The following is a 20,258-nucleotide window of genomic DNA, read 5'->3' on the forward strand; positions in this document are numbered from 1 at the left end:
TTGTTTATATACTGACCTGGGGCCCGTTGCATGAAACTTTTTACCTGAGAAAACTCAGGTTGTTTTTACAGGAGTTTTTGCCCTGTGCTAAAGTCATTGGCGGAAATCAGACTAACCTTAGTTTTCAGTTTTTACCAGAGTTTTCTCAGGTAAAAAGTTTTATGCAACAGGCTTCAGAAAGTAATCTTTTAAGGACTGCATTTAGTGACTCATGAATAGAATATATATCTCACGAACTAAATAATGAGAGCGCGAACCGCAAGCTTAAAATTTGTGATATTCCAACCTGAAAACTGGACATTTCATACTTCTTTTTTGTAACCAGGAATAGAATAAACAATACTTGATGCGAGCGAGAAACGTGAGCCAAATTTTTCCGATTTTCCAACCTGAAAACTGGACATTCTAAGCATTCTTGTAAAAAAATAATAATAGCTGGGAGAATAGTTTTCAGAACTGAAGTGGCTTCCCTGGGTAAATAATATCTATATCAATATTATCATTCTAGGCCCACATGAAATTTCCAAAAGTTTGAGCACGTGATTCACTCGCAACATCTCACAAGGATGCCCTTTTAACAGTATTGACCAAAAAGGTGAATTTTACATCTTCAGATTTGACTTTTTCCCCCAAACCGCTTGCTCTCTACGCTCGCAGAAATGAAACGTAAATATATAACTTTAGTGATCACTTAAAAAATTGTGCTCAATTTAGTTACTACAAAAACACACAACCTCTTTACACAGATGATAATCTAATGGTGAAAATATCCGTTTGCACCAAATTGCCCCTATTGGCCCCCTTTTTTTTTTACTTTGCCCCCCCCCCAAAAAAAAAAAAAAAACGTTCCGCCGCCATTGGCTAAAACACGCATCATCTTCATGGCTAACTGCAAAAAGTTTAAACTATGACACCCTTTCATTTATATCATGTGCAATATTATTTTGTTAGTGGGCAATACCCTTCAAACTGAAACCGAAATACCTCCAAGTACTTACTCCAACATGTATTTTAATCCAATTGATTTCTTGTATTGTACTTCATTGTCATGCCATATTACTTTTATACGTTGCGGGGGCGGCTGTGCTGAGGCAATGCTGCTTGGTCCTGAGGGGGGACCGCCAGGCGTGGTGGTGGTTTCCAGCACTGCATGGGTGCCGTTTCGACATTGTTATCGATGACTTGTAGTGGTGTGTAGTGTTGGTTGGTATGGTGTGTTTGTGGTTTGTGTTGTGGTGTGAGGTGTGTGGTGTGTTTTTGGTGTGGAGTTTTGGGGGTACTGGTGTGGTGTGGATGGGTTATTTGTGTTTTTGTAGTGTGATGTGTTGTGATTATTTCAATGTCGAACCGGGGCCCATGGATGTGTTGGACTGGCACCATGCTTGAGACGTTTCCCCCCTCGGCACCAGGTAAAGTTTTTCAGTGCAGCTGCCCTTGCAGCGTATCATTTTGTTCTGGGTCAGTATTAGGTCTTTGTGTATATTATTTAATGCCATTATTTAATGCCATTATTTTTGTAATTATTTATTATATGTTATATATTGTTCTTTGAATACCAACAGCCGGAATACGATTTTTGTGCCAATGTAATTTTTATTTTGAGCATGACAATAAATTTTGAATATCTTGAATATCTTGAATATCTTGAATATCTTGAAAAAGTTCTTAAAATGTCCCCTTTAGATCAGGTCAGAGCTTATATATTTAAAAATTCTGTTCACGCTTCTTGCTAGCAGTTGTTACATGTATCTAAATTTAGTTACATAGGCATCTCGCTTTGAAGATCGCAAACATATTGCCCATCATATTAACAAAAATATATAGCTCGCGCTCGCATTATTTAAAAAGGGTTTATCATGTTATTACATATTTACTTTAATTTATAAGGATAAAGCTAATTATTGACTGTTAGGACTACCCTTTCAAAGAAACAAACAAAACTCAACTTTAAACTGCCGATCAAGGAAAATATGGCTAAAAAAATCCCCCCCCCTCTATTTGACGAAAGTTGGATCCGCCGGGAGGGAGGCAGGGGGCATCAAAAATGGAATAAAAAACAGGGGAATTAATATTTTCCAAAATGGGAAAGTTCCTTTTTCAAAAATGACTATGCCGTTTTTCATGTTTTTTCGAAATAAAATACTCTTTTTAAAGTATACAAGTCAAGTTAAGTTTTCAGGCTGGGATATTGAAAAATTTCAGCTTGCGCTTCGCACTCTCATTCGATTGGTGAAATATGCATCCTAAAGAGGTCACTAAATGCTTTCTTTAACAGGTTCCTTTTCTGGTCAGTATGTTCAAGCTCGCGTTTTGCGCTCGTGTTAATTCTTTATTTAGATGCACATCTTTTTAATGACAGCAGAAATCTGCTCGGATTTTTAAAAACTAATTTTCATCTTTATTGAAATAACCTAAAGTTTAGCTTGTGATTCACGCTCGCAACACCTCGCAATTATGCCATTTTATGAAAAGCTGACCACGAAAAACGTTATACAACTTCACCTTTGAATTTGTTTTACCAAGCCGCTCGCTCATTAAATTCTCTCCCGAAAAATAAAGCCTAAATATACATTTTGCCATAATAAGAAGTCACTTCAAAAAAGTTATTCTCTACTTAATCACTATCAAACAGACAATGACTTCAAGCAGATGATAATCTTCAGGTGAAAATATCACCACAGTCCCAATTTTGACGTATGAGTTTCATTTTTTGGCTTTACCCCCAACGAAAATTCGTTCGGCCGCCCTTGCCTTCCCATCCTCATATGATAACTGAACGGCAACAGTGTCCCCCGCCCCCTCCCCTTGCCTCTGCCTCTGCTTTCCAGGTTTTCAATTTTCGGATTAACGAACCTCATTTCGTTTTCGGATTAACGAACCTTCGGAAAAACGAACCTTATTTAGTTTTCGGATTAACGAACCTTATTTCGTTTTCGGATTAACGAACCTTCGGAAAAACGAACCTTATTTCGTTTTCGGATCAACGAACCTTCGGAATAACGAACCTTTTTTCGTTTTCGGATTAACGAACCTTCGGAACAACGAACCTTATTTCGTTTTCGGATTAACGAACCTTCGGAACAACGAACCTTATTTCGTTTTCGGATTATCGAACCTTCGGAATAACGAATCGTCGGAATTACGCCACAAATGTTCGGATTAACGAACCCTTTTTCGTTTTCGGATTAACGAACATCGAGGTATAGGCAATTTACGTGTTTCGGAATTACGAACCTTCGGAATAAAGAACCTTCAGAATTACGAAGCTTCGGAATTAGGAAGTGTAACCATCTTATCAATGCTGGATATATAGCGTAGTCTTTCAGCCCGACCATTTTTTTCTTCAAAAAAAACGGTAATAGTACGAATTAAAAATAATCAAAGTTTAAGACCAAACAAACCTTCAACCTAAAAACCTGTTTTAAAAGAGGTTTAGAGTGTTGTCTTTATTCCAGACCTAAAACAGTAACGAAACAAATCTTCTAACATAAGACCTTTCTTCTTATTCTCGTGGAATAACACGAGTTTTAAAACGTACTCTTTCCTCCAGACCCGGCTATTAAAAAAAAGTAACTGAAAATCTTCGAATCTAAGACCATATTTACAAAGTTTCACCCAGTAAAAATATGTCTTTTTTAAAATAATACTACTACCCCTACAAAACATTGTAATAACGCGTGGGTAAAGCAGACATCCTTTATACAGACTTGGTTACTATTTGAAAAATAAAATAGTTTTTAAAAATATTTTAAAACAAATAACCAATAATCTAATTACTGTGGAACAACATGAAGACCGATTGTCGAAGATCGACTTTCCTCCAGACACAATTATTTCAAGAATAAAAAATCAATAAAACTCAACCCCCAACAACGAATCTAAGAACCAACAATCCTCCAAATTAAGACAATGCATGTAGAAAAGCACACGTTTAGAGCGTTGTCTTCATTCCAGACCCGCTGATTTAAAAATGATTTAAACAATCCTAAAAACAAAAGACTCATATTCTTATTCTTGTGGAATAAGACGAGTATTATGCTTAGTCTTTCGTCTGGACCCGGTTATTTATAAGATAAAGAAATATTGAAAAAAATGACAGCTGAGACCAATCTTCAAAATTAAACCCACTTAAAATGCTTGGGCTTAGAGTGTTGTCTTTACCCCTCACCGACGTATATTATAACTTTTGAAACGACCGGGTCTGAAAAAAAGACTTTGGACTTGCATTATAATTTTTGAATTAACCGGGTCTGGAAAAAAGACTTTGGACGTATATTATAATTTTGAAATAACCGGGTCTGGTAAAAAGACTTTGGACGTATATTATAATTTTGAAAAACCGGGTCTGGAAAAAGACTTGGACTTGTACTGTAATATTTCATTAACCGGGTCTGGAAAAAAGACTTTGAACTTTTGTGCTATATGAACGCATTACTATAGGATATTAGTTTAGAACGAATTCGCCAAAAATCACTACAAATTTATTACATTTGTAGGTAAAGTCATTATTACATTTGTGGGTAAAGTGTTATTACATTTGTGGGCGTTATTACATTTGTGGGTAAAGTGTTATTACATTTGTGGGCGTTATTACATTTGTGGGCGATTATTACATTTGTGGGTGTAACAGGGGGCACTTCCATTCACGAGTGGATACCATGCGCGACCATGGGGTCTCAAAAAGCACCCTAAACACGTAATTTCCATATTCTGAAAATGCACCCCTTAACAAGTATTGGAAACAAAACGATACTCTTGGCAAATATTCCCTGAAATGAACCCCTAAACAAGTACAGGAATGTTTTATTGTTACGGGTCCTTCGGTCGTCGGCTTTACCTTATTTGGTTTAGTACGACCCCACCTTCTACACCTCGCGCAAATCGGACTCTAAACACGAAGTGTTGGGGCAAAAAGGACATCCTTTATAAAACATTTTAATTTTGTTTTATCATCCCCGCAAATTCGACCCTAAACACGTAATTTTCCTCGCGAAATAGATACCCTTTTCCCATTATTTTTGTGTTTTTGACACCCTTATCACGTTACGTACGTAACGTGCCCTATCGTGAAAAAGACATCCTTTTTACGTGTTTTTTTTTGGTCGCGCATGGTATCCACTCGTCAATGTAAGTGCCCCCCCCCCCGGGTTTGAATTATACAATATTTCATTTTCTTTCAGATTTGACAATAAGGATCAAATTGATCGAACGATATAGAATTAAAACAGTGCTAATGGCACATGTTCAGGGAAGAATTAACCTTTTTTTCACGCGACAAAAGGGAGAATATTGGAATATTTCATGCAATAAATTGCAAATTAAATAGTGAGTGAATGATGTCATCGGTCTCCTCATTTGCATACCTACAAGGATGTGAATATAAATGTTTTGTGAAATGAAGCGAAACTTTTAAATGTCATAACTTTCCTTTTTGACATCCGATATTGACATTTTCAATGTTATGCTTGTTAGTTTTTTTTTCTTATTCGAATCAAATTTTTTGGCGGGGGGGGGGGGGGTGTACCGTTGTCCTTAATTCTTAACGTCTCATTTGTTAGTGTTAGGGGGTGATTCCATTCTTAAAGGACACGTCCACCCAAAAATGGATGATTTGAATAAAAAAGGAAATACAACAAGCATAACTCTGAACATTTTATCAAAAGCCGAATCTGATGTAAAACAAGAAAGCTATCATAATCATGATAATGACATTTGAAAATGTCGCTTATTTTTCACAAAGCGGTTACACATGTATGCACTTCCCGAACGGTATGCAAATCAGGGAATAGATGACATCACTCACTGTTTCTTTTGTATTTCATTCTATGAAAAATATGATATATTCCAATTTTCTCCTCATTTTCTTGTGAAATAAAGGTCATTTCTCTCTGAACATAATGAATTACCATTGTTTAACATTTTATGGTTTAGCCAAGTTTGTTCTTATCGTCAAGTCTGTAAAAAATGAAATAATGTATTATTGAAACAATAAACAAGAAATAGTGAGGGATATCATCGATTCTCTCATTTGCATGTGCCTAAATTATGCATAAAAATAAGCGAAACTTTATAATGTCATAACTTTCTTTTTTATCAGATTTTGATGAAATTTTCAGTATTATGCTTGTCTGATTTTTTTCTCTATTGATTCAAATGAATTTCTTTTGAGGTGGTCTTGAACTTAAGGTAAACGTGAGATTAGATTAAAATTAATTTAGCTACAAAGATTAGGCAAATTGAAATCCACCACAAGTCTATCGATACAGCACGTACAGTTTATAAAAAGTTGCCAATCTTCTCAGAATAGCTTGTTTTCCTACTCCTCATCAATAATCATTTGCATTTAAAGTTGCAGTTTCGTCCACGATTTTCTAATTAACGATTGTCTTCAAGAGTGAAGAGTAAAAGTAAAGCAATAAAAATATTACCGATCATTCTCTTTACGTCCAGTAAATTAATGTCATCACTTCCTTTTTTTCCTTTTTTTATTAAACATTGACCAAATTTTGAAAATCGTAATTTTCTATAGTACTAGCTTACATAACGTACTGCAAGAAAAAAAACTTGGACCTTACAAGATAAAACTAAATCTGTATAATACTGCATTATCATGACATTTGAATCATTTGACCACAAGGTTTTTATGGTTTTACCAAACTCTATGAATTAATGCCCCACTGGTCATTTCCCGCTCGATAGTATTAGTATACATGTTAGGGGTCTATTAAAAAGGTAATCCATTGACATGGGATATTTCTATTAGATTTTTTCGTTACTAAAATTAAAACAGCTTTAAAGGTTATTAAGTTAGCTTTAAACGTTATTAAGTTTTCCATATTATTCGGATGACACGTTTTTCCATCAAAATGAAATGTCATAAATTTGTATTTTCCTCTATTATATAGATTTCTTGGTGGTTGGTTTTTCAACTTTGAAACGGCGTTTGGGTTTAAGGTAAGAATTTAATGTTTCGAAGTTTATTGATATGTTTATTTAGCTTCGCCTTACAGTTTAAAGGGATGGTGTGGGCTGAAAATATCAAATAGATTAAAATTCACAGAACGAATTGCTAATAATTTTACCAACATGGGATAGTCAAAAGCAAAGTTATTGAATTTGCTAGTTTATCATTTTTTGTGAAAACAGGTGACGTGTAGGTGCCCCATTTTTTTTTTGACGGGGAATGGGTGCCAAATGAGTTGTCTATTGATATAATAAGCTACAATAATACCCATGTTAAGTTTTCTGAGAAAATGACATATCCTTGCTTTATGACCGTACGATATGTAGGAGAGTTGTCGCATGTGACGTCACAAATCAAACAATTAAAATCATAATAACTTTGTTACTCTTTGACGGATTTTTCTTTTAACATCTTTCTTTCATTTTCTGGCTATTATTGCAATTAACCTTTGTCAAGCTTAACTTCCTTTTTAACACTGTTAATGCAGTGTGACTACCCCAGGAGTAAATCCCCAGTCACATGTAGAGCCCGGACCACCCCGGATCTGATCCGGGGTGGTCCGGGGAGAGATCCGTGTTGGCGTCTTGGGCATCCTTGGAGGTCCGGGGTGGTCCGTGTTGGTCCTTGAACGTCTGGGAGGCCAACACGGCAGTGTTTGACTGTCAAAAACATCCGGCGTCATCCGTGGACTGTCGGGTCGGCAAAGCCATCCGGGATGGTCCGTGTAGGTCCGTGTGGCTGCCGTGTAGGTCCGGGTAGCGCGTTTCCGTTTTACACACTGGCGAAGGCATTTTCCGGAAAAGTAGCCAAAAAGCGACTAGTGAAGAGTCTACGTCTACGTTTGTTTACATTATCAGCTGGGCGCGCGATCCAAAGTCCGCACCGAAGTTATCCGCAGAACATACCGTACTTGCAAATGCAGCTGAGCTTATACTTTCCAGGTTCAATACGAATGTTTGCCTTGATCATTTGCCTTGCCGATTTGCTGATGTCTGTCTTTCTATCTGTCTATATATCTATCTCTCAAATTCTATCTCTATCTATCTATGTAACTGCAGTATCTATCTATCTAATAATCTTCTCTGTCTCTCTCATTCTTTATCTAACATCTATCTATCTCAAATTGAAATTCTCTATCTCTCTCTATCTATCCATCCATCTGTCTGTCTTTCTCTATTTCTCTCTCTCTACCTACCTATGTAACTACAGTATCTATCTGTTAATTTGTCGCTCTTCTCTCTCATTCTTGATCTATCTGACATCTATCTATCTCTCAAATTCTCTATCTATCTCTCTATCCATCTGTCTGTCTTTCTCTTATTCTCTCTATCTATTTATCTATCTATTTTTTAACTTATCTATCTGTTAATTTGTTAATATTCTTTGTCTCTCTCCCTCTTTATCTATCTAACATCATCTATCTCTCATCTATCTATCTCTATCTATCCATCTGTCTGTCTTTCTCTCTCTCTCTATCTATATATCTATCTATCCTTCTCTCTCTCTTTCTCTCTCTCCCCCTCTCCCTCTATATATCGACCTCTCTGTCTCTCCCCCTCTCTCTATTTATCTATCTATCCATCCATCTCTCCCTCTTTCTCTCTCTATCTATCTATCCACCTCTCTCTCTCTCTCTCTATTTCTATCTATCTATCTATCTGTCTATCTTGTCTCTATCTATTTATCAGTCTTCTTTTGTCTGTTATTCTATTCATTTAGTTAATAATTCATTTTTAGAAAAAAATAACTATCATAAACAACGCGACTGCAAAAGCATGTTCGGATTTCACTCCTGACTGCCGCTCTCTCTGTACATGAAGTGCCGAGGAACTCTGTGCTCTGATCAGTAACTGTGCAAATTGCATGCGGTGGTGGACTCGCCTGTGTCGCACGCTGCATGCAACCAGCGACGTGTGTAGACTCTTCACTAGTCGCTTTTTGGCTACTTTTCCGGAAAATGCCTTCGCCAGGGTGTAAAACGGAAACGCGCCTCCGGGTAGCTGTCGTGTAGGTCCGTGTGGCTGCCTGGAGTATCCTTGGCAGTCCGTGTTCTTTTTTTTCCAATCAAATCATTACAACGCTATTTACTTTATGAACTTTTCAGTAGTTATTAAACAGTTGACACAAACACGCTTAATTTATTTAAATGGATGATTAAATGATTCAGGATATTTTCTTACGCTTTGGAGTTTGGCCCGTAACCTAATATCTGTAAACTTAGTGCATGTATGAATAAATTTTTTTCTCTTTTTTTCTCTAATATTTACTCTCAACTTTGTCTGTTATTATTATTTCACATTTCCTTTTTTTATATTTTACATGTATATGTTATGTACCTGTTACATCGAAATTGTACATTAAGTTTTATACTACTGCCCTGCATCGACAGTTATGCGTCATGACCTGGGCCTATCTTAATTGTTATTATGTTTTCTATAGACTTTGTAAATTTCTTTCCTTTATTGTGATTTCAATGAAGTGATATCAAATCAAATCGAAATTACATTTGTCGTTCAAGATTTAAAGTACTTAACAACTACTGTTAAAACAGTAAACTGTGTTGTATAAAAAAAACTGCGTTTTTACTGGTTAAGGGAGTTTTGATATCTTTTTTAAACACAACATGATAATGTTGCGATAAGGATGAGAAAAAAATGAACAAATAGATAAATAATTAAATAAATATCAGCTCATTGTTATGAACAGATTTTCATTTGCCGTGCTGGTCAATATAGCTGCCGTGTTGGTCCTTGAGCTGACGTGTTGGTCCGTGTAGCTGACGTGTTGGTCCTTGTTGCTGACGTGTTGGTCCGTGTTGGTCCTTGTAGCTGACGTGTTGGTCCGTGTTGCTGACGTGTTGGTCCGTGTAGCTGACGTGTAGGTCCGTGTTGCTGACGTGTCGGTCCGTGTTGACGACATGCTCTGCCGGCATGGTCCGTGTAGATCCGTGTGAAGCTGCCGTGTTGATGCCGTGTTTACAGTCATCCGGGGCAAAACTATCCCGGACCTCCCCGGATCATGCCGGCATTGCCGTGTTGATCCGTGAGGATTCGTGTTTATATGTGACTGGGGCTTAAACAAGATCAATCACTGTCATATGTTCTCTTTTCCTCCTTCGAGATATGTGACAGGGGATCAACATATACCATTTACGCGCAGACATTCGTAGTTCCGAAGCTTCGTTATTCCGAAGGTTCATATATTCCGAAGGTTCGTATTTCCAAGGGTTCGTATTTCAAAAGGTTCGTATTTCCGAAGTTTCGTAATTCCAAAGGTTTGTTAGTCCAAAATCGAAATGAGGTGCGTACTTCCGAAGGTTCGTTAGTCCAGAAACGAAATTTATAGCGAACCCTATTTCGTTTTCGGATTAACGAACCTTTGGAACATCGAACCTTATTTCGTTTTCGGATTATCGAACCTTCGGAATAACGCCACAAATGTTCGGATTAATGAACCTTTTACGTTTTTCGGATTAACGGACATCGAGGTATATGCAATTTACGTGTCTCGGAATTACGAAGTGTAACCCCCATTTACGATATTTCTTTTGTTTTCATGCATTCTATTTATCTATTTATTTATCGTTTTATTTCTTTATTATATCTTTATTATTATTTTTTGGGAGGGGAAAATTCACCAAGTTATTTTCGTGACCGAAGGGGCTACCCTGTTATGTTAAAACTTAAATAAATTCGCGATAGTTCAAAATGATTTCGTCATGCTGGTTTAAACTACGGCCTAGTGCCAAACGTTAAATAGCCGTTTTGATAACGAGAATAAAAAACTCATGAACCATCCGTTACAAACAAAATGTAAAATTACCAACATAGGAATCTGAACTTCACTATATTTACTAGAAAAATCGTGTTGCGCGGGGTTTTTTCCTTCGAAGAGAAAGCAAAAATTATATGAAGAGATTAGTGCAACGTTTTAAGAAATTTCAAATGCAAAAATGTAAAATCAATAAAGTAATCTCTGTTGTGTGACTGAACGGGCAGAACGTTACTCGAAATAAGGACTTACATTTTTCTCACTGAAATAAAACGTTTCGAGATGTCTAAAGATTATATCTATAAATCCATCATTCTTTCTTACTAACTAGCGATATATACTTCTCGATTTGTTAATACCTGTATCATCAATCCACCCATTAAGTAGTGAATAATAATCATGCTTGAAAACCATTTTATTATTTTCAATTTATGCACAAATTTATTTTCATTTTTTTCAGATAATCAAATGTCATCTGTCTCCAGAAATGACTACAAGAATATGGTCTTGTCTCAGATCCTTCACCTCACTGAACCATCTCACCGTCTCAGACTCATCTATCGATTTCCCTCCATCTTCTCCTGAGCTACCATCCATCACAAAGATATCAACTGAGAGAGTGACGTCACAATGCTATGAAGGGTTGATCTCATCGCTTCCTGCTTTGTTATATATCGATATCACTATCCATGAGGCAGAGGGAGACATATCCCATATAACGGCTAGTCTTCGTCGGACTGGAGGACAGAAGCTCGAACGAATAACTATTCGCAACACTCCTTCATCATTCCCGTCACTGAAGAGTCCTTTCCAGAGTGAGACAGAGGGAGGGCCGATGCTGCTATTCGACACAAATAGTTCGCTTATATTGCACAACCATGACAATGCTCTACATCCGGAAAAGAAAGGTCTTGCTGAAGTCTTCGAGTCGTTTGCATTCTTGGCATCATTGGCTCAACTGAAACTAGAGTGAGTTGTTATTTTTTTAGACAATGAGAATTACCTGAAAGGCAACCTCTCCCCAGAAATGATTTTAATGAAAAGAGAAAATCAAACAAGAATTATGTGGAAAATTTTATCAAAATTGGATGTAAAATAAGAAAGTTTTGACATTTTAAAATTTCGCTATTTTTTAACTAAAAAGGGATATGCACAACTCAGTGACATGCAAATGAGTCAATCGATGGTGTCCCTCATTCACTATTCCTTTGTTTTTATCCTATGAATTATACAATATTTAATTTTTTTGCAGATTTGACAATAAGGATCAACTTGATTGAACGATATAGAATTAAAACAGTGCTAATAGCACATGTTCAGGGAAGAATTAACCTTTTTTTCACACTACAAAAGGGAGAATATTTCATGCAATAAATTGCAAATTAAATAGTGAGTGAATGATGTCATCAGTCTCCTCATTTGCATACCTACAAGGATGTGAATATAACTGTTTTGTGAAATGAAGCGAAACTTTTAAATGTCCTAACTTTCCTATTTGATATTGTCACATTGAAAATACATTTTATTTTATTTATTTATTTGTCCTTTTTTTATCAAAACCATTTAACCTTCTCTTGTACTCTAGCAAGGTTGCATAGAGACAGGAATTTGATTTTATTCTTCACTGAGCAGAGCTTCTTTAATTTAGGTTGCCATCGATGACCATAGCTAATTGAAATAGTTACTTTTGTCCAGGGCAGTGGATTTTTCCATGCCGTGCTTGGATAGGTCCCCTTTGTCCCAGGCAGGGATCCATTCTTTTTTGACCAGCTGCTTGGGATAGTTTAGGGCAAGGGTGTGTGTGTGCAGTAGTTTTCCATTAGGTTTTGGCAGACACCATTTTAACTTCGGTGAGCACACAGCTTATGTGCAGTTTTGAAGCCAGTAGAGAAATTACCATTTTTCCTTAAAATTCTGAAGGCATACCTCTAGGCTTATTTTCTTTTGGAGCAGCCTTATTTTCCAGTTTGTGAGCTGCTGATCTTTATTGCCTGCATGAGGTCAGAAAGCAGTATTTAAATCATTTTTGTGCCTGTTTTGCTGAAAGTCATCGGTGAGTGTAAATGACTTCCATCCTTAAATTTTGGTATACAAAAAGAAAAGGAAGAAGAAAAATAACCAGTATAATATAATGTGAAATAAGATGTGATTTATTGTGATAGTTTTGTAAAAATCAAGATACATTTTCTTGGGTTTACAGAGACTTTAATGTTGTTGAAAAGTTTCATTTGAAGTTGAAGTTTATACTAGTTAGTAATCAAATGTTTTGAAAAACTGAGATAAATAAATGTATGAAAGTCAGACAAGTTTGAATTGGATTTATAAATGCTATTTACAAGTAAGAGAAGAAATATTTGTTTTAGGATATATTGTAGAAAAGGTTTTGGTTTATTTAAATTTTAGATGGTGCCAAGGTGGGACGTAATTCCCTGACGACTTCTAGTCATTGAAGCCGAGCATTTCCGAAAGTCGCGAAGGACAACGAGATTCCCCGAAATTCACCGAGAGTAAACGAACAAGAGATACCATTGATTTTGGTGACGTATACACGTGATTGTTTGTCGAACTGAAGCAGGAATGATTGATAGAACTATGAACACTAATGAGAATGATAATCTGATGGACATTAATTGTTCAGTTATTTAGAAACTTGATTTTATAGGGGAACTTTCAACATATGTTGCTTTTTATTTTATCTCAGTCCTTGACTGATGTTGAAGATAAATACTTGTGTTCGTGGATGGATCAATACAGGATCCTCACAGTTGATGTTAGTGTTGAGATGAGACAAATGATGCTTAAGAGGAAAAGGAGACAGTTTTAGAAGAAGAAAAAAAAACAACTCTGATGATAACAGTGAAGTTAAGAGTATATTTGAATTTATGATGTTCTTGGTGAAATGGTAAACTGCATGGAGTTCGCAGTGTTTGCAAATGAAGTGTTTAATATTGATATGTGATTAGAACAAAGGGTCGAGAAGTTTGAGTTAAGTGTTATATTATATTTGAACGTGATTCAGGTTATTGTGAGTGGATCAGCACAGGATCCTTCACAGAGTGAGTGGTGATATTGAAAAACAAAACAATTATTTTGACGGTATGTTGAAGATAGACAAATGAAACGTTGAAACAGGTCGATCAAAGGTATATTCAGTTGTAGAAATATTTATCAGTTTTGGGTGTCTCGAGACAAGGTAAATTTGAAGTGGAAATAAGTGATCTTTTTTTTTTGAGAATCTACATTGTATTTTTTTGTTTGTCCTGAATTTTATCAGTGAGAAACCATTTTTATTTCTAATTGGAAATCAAACAAAATTAACTGAAATAAATTGTAAATAATATCACACTGAATGGCACAAGTTTGATGTGAGTTTTATTTGAGTATATCCATGTGACATTTTCTGGGGGCTTGTCCGGGAGTCCAACTTGTGCCGTTCGCAGTCACATGGGTAATGTGTTCGTTGGAATATTATATTTTTGAATTTTTGGAATATTGAAACATTGTTTATCTGACCTCATTTAGACGAAGTAGAATTTTTCAATTACAGTAGGATAGATTTTTTTTTCCAAAATGGATTATACTAGTTTAATTGCAGCTGGTGAAAAGTTTGGGTTTACTGGCGAAGACCTTAGAAATTTTGTTTCAGAAGAACAGAAAAAGCAAAGGGAAGAGAGAGTTCAGTTGTTAGAATTAAGGAGACAGGAAAAAGAAACAGCAGAAATACAGTTAGAGATAGAACGCCAAAGAAATGCAAAAAGTGAATCAAGTTCTGATGGTATTAGAGCTAGGTCTCCAAAGTTACCTCGATTTTATGAAGACAAAGATAACATTGATGCTTACTTACAACGATTTGAACGTTATGCCCAAAGCCAAAGTTGGCCAACCACAGATTGGGCAATGAATCTTAGTGCTTTACTCACAGGAAAAGCCCTTGATGTACATGCTAGATTGACCAGTGATGAAGCAAAAGATTACAGGACACTGAAGACAGCCCTCCTGAAGGCCTTCCAGCTTACAGCAGAAGGATTCCGTGCGAAGTTTTATTCAGGTAAACCAGCCAACGGAGAAACCGCATCTCAATATGCGAACAGACTGGAGAACTACTTAACTAGATGGATTGACCTCTCCAGCATCAACCATCGATATGAATGCCTATTTGATCTTCTTCTCAGAGAACATTTCATGAATGGGTGCCATCGTGACTTAGCCATTTTCCTGAGGGAAAGACAGCCGAAGACTACTAAAGACACCGTGAAACTGGCAGAACAATACTTAGACGCAAGAGGAGGCGTGTTCAGAGCACCACCGCAACAGAGGAATAACCCTACAGTGCATACCACAAGACCAGAAGGTAAAACTTATACTCCTCAAACTCCACCCCGACCCCGAACACCACAAACGTGTTACACATGTAACCAACCAGGTCACTTGTCTAGAAATTGCCCCAAACAGGCAACCAAACCTAATGTGCCTAAGACTTGTTTTATATGTCATAAACCGGGTCACTTTGCTAATAATTGTCGTTTCTCTTCCATTAAGTCAGCAGGTTTATTGGTATCACAGGAACCAGAAGCAGCCTGCGAATCAGAAGTTGAATCAGGAACCGATGCTGATTATTCACAACCCGAATATTCAGAACCTATCCCACACAGTCCATGTCAATGTCCATCTTGTATTAACACACAGGTTCGAATAGAAGCCTCATGCATGGTGGTAAGGATGCCACCCGATACCCCTCCTTTTGAACCCACAGCAGACCATGTCACATTTAGTTGCGGACACAGGTTACCACTGATGAGCGCTGCATGCTCTGATGAGTATGTAGTCAAAGACATGCCAGTTGTTGAAGGTATGATAGATAACAAAATAATTTCAGTTCTAAGAGACAGTGGTTGCAGCGGAGCAATCATCAAACAAGATCTCGTATCACAAAAACAAATGACAGGTGAAGAATGTACTTGTGTTCTAATTGATCGTACATTGAGAACCTTCCCAATTGCAATGATTGATGTAAACACCCCCTTTTACGTTGGTAAAGTTCGTGCATTATGTGTAAAAACTCCTCTCTATGATCTAATTCTAGGAAACATTCCTGGTGTAAAATCACCAGATCATCCAGACCCACATTGGAAGCCGACAAAGATTGTCACGCCAGGTTGCGCAGTACAGACTAGAGCACAAACACAACGAGAAGGCAAGCCATTTCGTCCGCTCAAGACTCCTAATGCCATGGAAGACATTGTGACGCCATCAGTTCTGAAAGAAGCGCAGCAGAAGGATCAGACTTTGCATCGACTACGAGAATTGGCCGACAGCGGTGCAGAGAAAGTAAGTCGCCATAGTAACATCTCTTCATTCAAGTACAGAGATGGAATACTGTTTAGAGTATTTCATTCTTCCAACACAGATCCAGATTCAGTAATCAAACAAGTAGTTGTACCAAGCGAGTACCGTAAACAGGTTATGCACATGGCCCATGAGAATCTCCTAGGAGGTCATCAAGGTGCAAAGAAGACAACAGAGAAAATTCTCACCAATTTCTTTTGGCCTGGGATAAGTTCGGATGTTACAAGATATGTCCGATCATGTGATGTATGTCAGCGTACATTAGCTAAAGGCCGAGTAACCAAAGTTCCCTTGGGGAAAATGCCGCTCATAGAAGTCCCCTTTGAGCGTATAGCCGTAGACATAGTAGGACCAATACATCCCATGACCGATAACAAAAATCGTTATATTCTCACTGTTATAGATTACGCCACCAGATATCCTGAAGCAGTTCCTCTACCAAGCATCGAGACAGAAAGAGTCGCCGAGGCCCTTGTTAGCATCTTCACCCGAGTTGGAATTCCAAAGGAAATGCTGACTGATCAAGGAGCCCAGTTTACATCAGATCTCATGAAAGAAGTAAGCAAGCTACTTTCTATCCATCACTTCACAACATCACCGTACCACCCAGCAGCAAATGGTCTCGTTGAACGTTTTAATGGAACCCTCAAACAGATGCTGAAACGTATGTGTGCAGAGAACCCGAAGGATTGGGACAGGTATATCACCCCACTTCTGTTTGCAGTCAGAGAATCACCACAAGAAAGTATGGGCTTCTCACCGTTTGAGCTTCTCTACGGAAGGAAAGTTCGCGGACCCCTCGACATTCTCAAGGAACTCTGGACTGGTGAAGTTGAAACAGCTGAAACGAAATCCACCTACCACTACATCTTGGATCTCCGTAACAGGATCGATGAGACATGTAGAAATGCCCATGCCCAGCTTCAATAGTCATCAGACAGATATGCCAGATACTACAATCAGAAGGCAAGACACAGAGAACTTCAGGCTGGAGATAAGGCACTTCTACTCCTCCCAACTGATCGTAACAAACTCCTTCTACAGTGGAAGGGACCCTTCGAAGTAATCTCCAATGTAAGTCCTACTGACTACAGGATTGATCTAAATGGTAAATCAAAGGTATTCCATATCAACCTTCTCAAAAAGTATCATGATAGAATTGACCCATCTCCTTCTCTTTCAGATACTCAGACGGCTTGTACTGCTATCATCGAATGCGAGGATGACGACACCGAAGATGACACACCACAACTAACCAACACATCTCTCTTACAGCCATTTCCGTTGCAGGCAAAGGAGTCACTTAATGATGTCACAATTAATTCAGACCTTTCTTCCCCACAGAAAGAACAAATCAATGAACTTCTCAACCACTATCAAGATGTCTTGTCAGATCTACCTGGATGCACCTCGTTAGGCGAGCACAGCATCATACTAAAAGATAATGACTTTAAGCATCTCAAGAGTAAACCTTACCCCATTCCTTATTCTCTTAGGGACACCGTCAAAGATGAAGTGAAGACAATGTTGTCTATGGGAGTTATTGAACCATCAGAGAGCCCTATAGCTTCCCCAATTGTACTTGTCAAAAAACCCGATGGAACTAATCGTTTCTGTGTCGATTTCAGGAAACTAAACAAGGTTACTTTGTTTGACGCAGAACCCATACCAGATCAAGATGAGTTGTTCACCAAAGTTGCCCATGCAAAATATTTCACAAAAATAGATCTAAGCAAAGGATACTGGCAAATGCCTATGTCACCTGAATCAAAACCTCTAACTGCCTTTCTCACACCCAACGGTCTCTTTCAGTTTACAGTTATGCCGTTTGGCCTTGTAAACGCCCCTGCTTCCTTCAGTCGAATGATGAGAAGACTTCTTAATGGACTCGATGGAGCTGTGAACTACATAGATGACATACTGATATACTCAACGACATGGGAACAACATGTTGCAACCCTCAACGAACTACTCAGTAGACTACGAGCTGCAAAGCTCACCGCTAGACCCAGCAAGTGTTTCGTCGGACAGTCAAGCGTTGAATTTCTAGGGCATGTGATCAACAAAGGAACAGTGAGTCCACGTCCAGAGAAGCTCAAGGCTATTCAAGAAATCAGCCGACCACAAACCAAGCGGGAACTCAGGTCATTCTTAGGTACGACCAACTACTACAGGAAATTCATCCCCAATTATGCCGCCATCGCCGCACCACTAACAGATAGGACAAGAAATGCTGAACCCAACCAAATCAGATGGGAAACGAGTCAAGAACAGTCCTTCAACACACTCAAAGACAAACTCACCAACCCACCCATCCTTCATCTACCAGATTTGTCACAAGATTTCATCCTCAGAACGGATGCATCTAATATCGGACTTGGAGCAGTTCTACTTCAGACGCATGAAGGTAAACGATTTCCAGTTGCTTATGGAAGTCGCAAGTTACTGAAGAGAGAACAAGCATACTCCACCATAGAACGAGAGTGTCTAGCCGTAATTTGGGCTGTTAGGAAGTTTGAGCCATATTTGTACGGAAGACAGTTTGTGCTCGAAACAGATCACCATCCTTTGACCTACATGAATAGTGTGAATCCTGCTAATGGAAGACTGATGCGCTGGATCTTAGCGTTACAGCCATACAGGTTTAGAGTGGAGGCTATTCGTGGTAGCGACAATGTGGGAGCAGATCTTTTGAGTAGATTGTAAATAAATAAATGAAAAGTATACATGTATTTCCTCAAAAGGGGGAGTAAAATGTCACATTGAAAATACATTTTATTTTATTTATTTATTTGTCCTTTTTTTATCAAAACCATTTAACCTTCTCTTGTACTCTAGCAAGGTTGCATAGAGACAGGAATTTGATTTTATTCTTCACTGAGCAGAGCTTCTTTAATTTAGGTTGCCATCGATGACCATAGCTAATTGAAATAGTTACTTTTGTCCAGGGCAGTGGATTTTTCCATGCCGTGCTTGGATAGGTCCCCTTTGTCCCAGGCAGGGATCCATTCTTTTTTGACCAGCTGCTTGGGATAGTTTAGGGCAAGGGTGTGTGTGTGCAGTAGTTTTCCATTAGGTTTTGGCAGACACCATTTTAACTTCGATGAGCACACAGCTTATGTGCAGTTTTGAAGCCAGTAGAGAAATTACAATTTTTCCTTAAAATTCTGAAGGCATATCTCTAGGCTTATTTTCTTTTGGAGCAGCCTTATTTTCCAGTTTGTGAGCTGCTGATCTTTATTGCCTGCATGAGGTCAGAAAGCAGTATTTAAATCATTTTTGTGCCTGTTTTGCTGAAAGTCATCGGTGAGTGTAAATGACTTCCATCCTTAAATTTTGGTATACAAAAAGAAAAGGAAGAAAAATAACCAGTATAATATAATGTGAAATAAGATGTGATTTATTGTGATAGTTTTGTAAAAATCAAGATACATTTTCTTGGGTTTACAGAGACTTTAATGTTGTTGAAAAGTTTCATTTGAAGTTGAAGTTTATACTAGTTAGTAATCAAATGTTTTGAAAAACTGAGATAAATAAATGTATGAAAGTCAGACAAGTTTGAATTGGATTTATAAATGCTATTTACAAGTAAGAGAAGAAATATTTGTTTTAGGATATATTGTAGAAAAGGTTTTGGTTTATTTAAATTTTAGATGGTGCCAAGGTGGGACGTAATTCCCTGACGACTTCTAGTCATTGAAGCCGAGCATTTCCGAAAGTCGCGAAGGACAACGAGATTCCCCGAAATTCACCGAGAGTAAACGAACAAGAGATACCATTGATTTTGGTGACGTATACACGTGATTGTTTGTCGAACTGAAGCAGGAATGATTGATAGAACTATGAACACTAATGAGAATGATAATCTGATGGACATTAATTGTTCAGTTATTTAGAAACTTGATTTTATAGGGGAACTTTCAACATATGTTGCTTTTTATTTTATCTCAGTCCTTGACTGATGTTGAAGATAAATACTTGTGTTCGTGGATGGATCAATACAGGATCCTCACAGTTGATGTTAGTGTTGAGATGAGACAAATGATGCTTAAGAGGAAAAGGAGACAGTTTTAGAAGAAGAAAAAAAAACTCTGATGATAACAGTGAAGTTAAGAGTATATTTGAATTTATGATGTTCTTGGTGAAATGGTAAACTGCATGGAGTTCGCAGTGTTTG

At 37.6% G+C, this 20,258-nt stretch overlaps 1 protein-coding gene across 1 annotated transcript; it reads left to right on the forward strand.

Annotated features, from left to right (window-relative positions):
* Positions 1–12,687: 12,687 nt before the first annotated feature.
* On the forward strand, positions 12,688–18,807 carry LOC121416934. The gene is made up of 2 exons (XM_041610465.1): positions 12,688–12,788; positions 13,139–18,807. Exon 2 carries the CDS (start codon positions 14,306–14,308, stop codon positions 17,009–17,011), a length of 2,706 nt encoding a protein of 901 aa, XP_041466399.1. The 5' UTR covers positions 12,688–12,788; positions 13,139–14,305; the 3' UTR covers positions 17,012–18,807.
* The last annotated feature ends 1,451 nt before the right edge of the window (positions 18,808–20,258 follow it).

Source organism: Lytechinus variegatus, chromosome 6 (genome assembly GCF_018143015.1).
Source record: "Lytechinus variegatus isolate NC3 chromosome 6, Lvar_3.0, whole genome shotgun sequence".
In the NCBI taxonomy this organism is placed as follows: Eukaryota; Metazoa; Echinodermata; class Echinoidea; order Temnopleuroida; family Toxopneustidae; genus Lytechinus; species Lytechinus variegatus.

What these genes read in the sequence shown, in the direction of transcription:
- LOC121416934 (XM_041610465.1), top strand. Translation starts at nt 14,306, where the DNA reads ATGGATTATACTAGTTTAATTGCAGCTGGTGAAAAGTTTGGGTTTACT.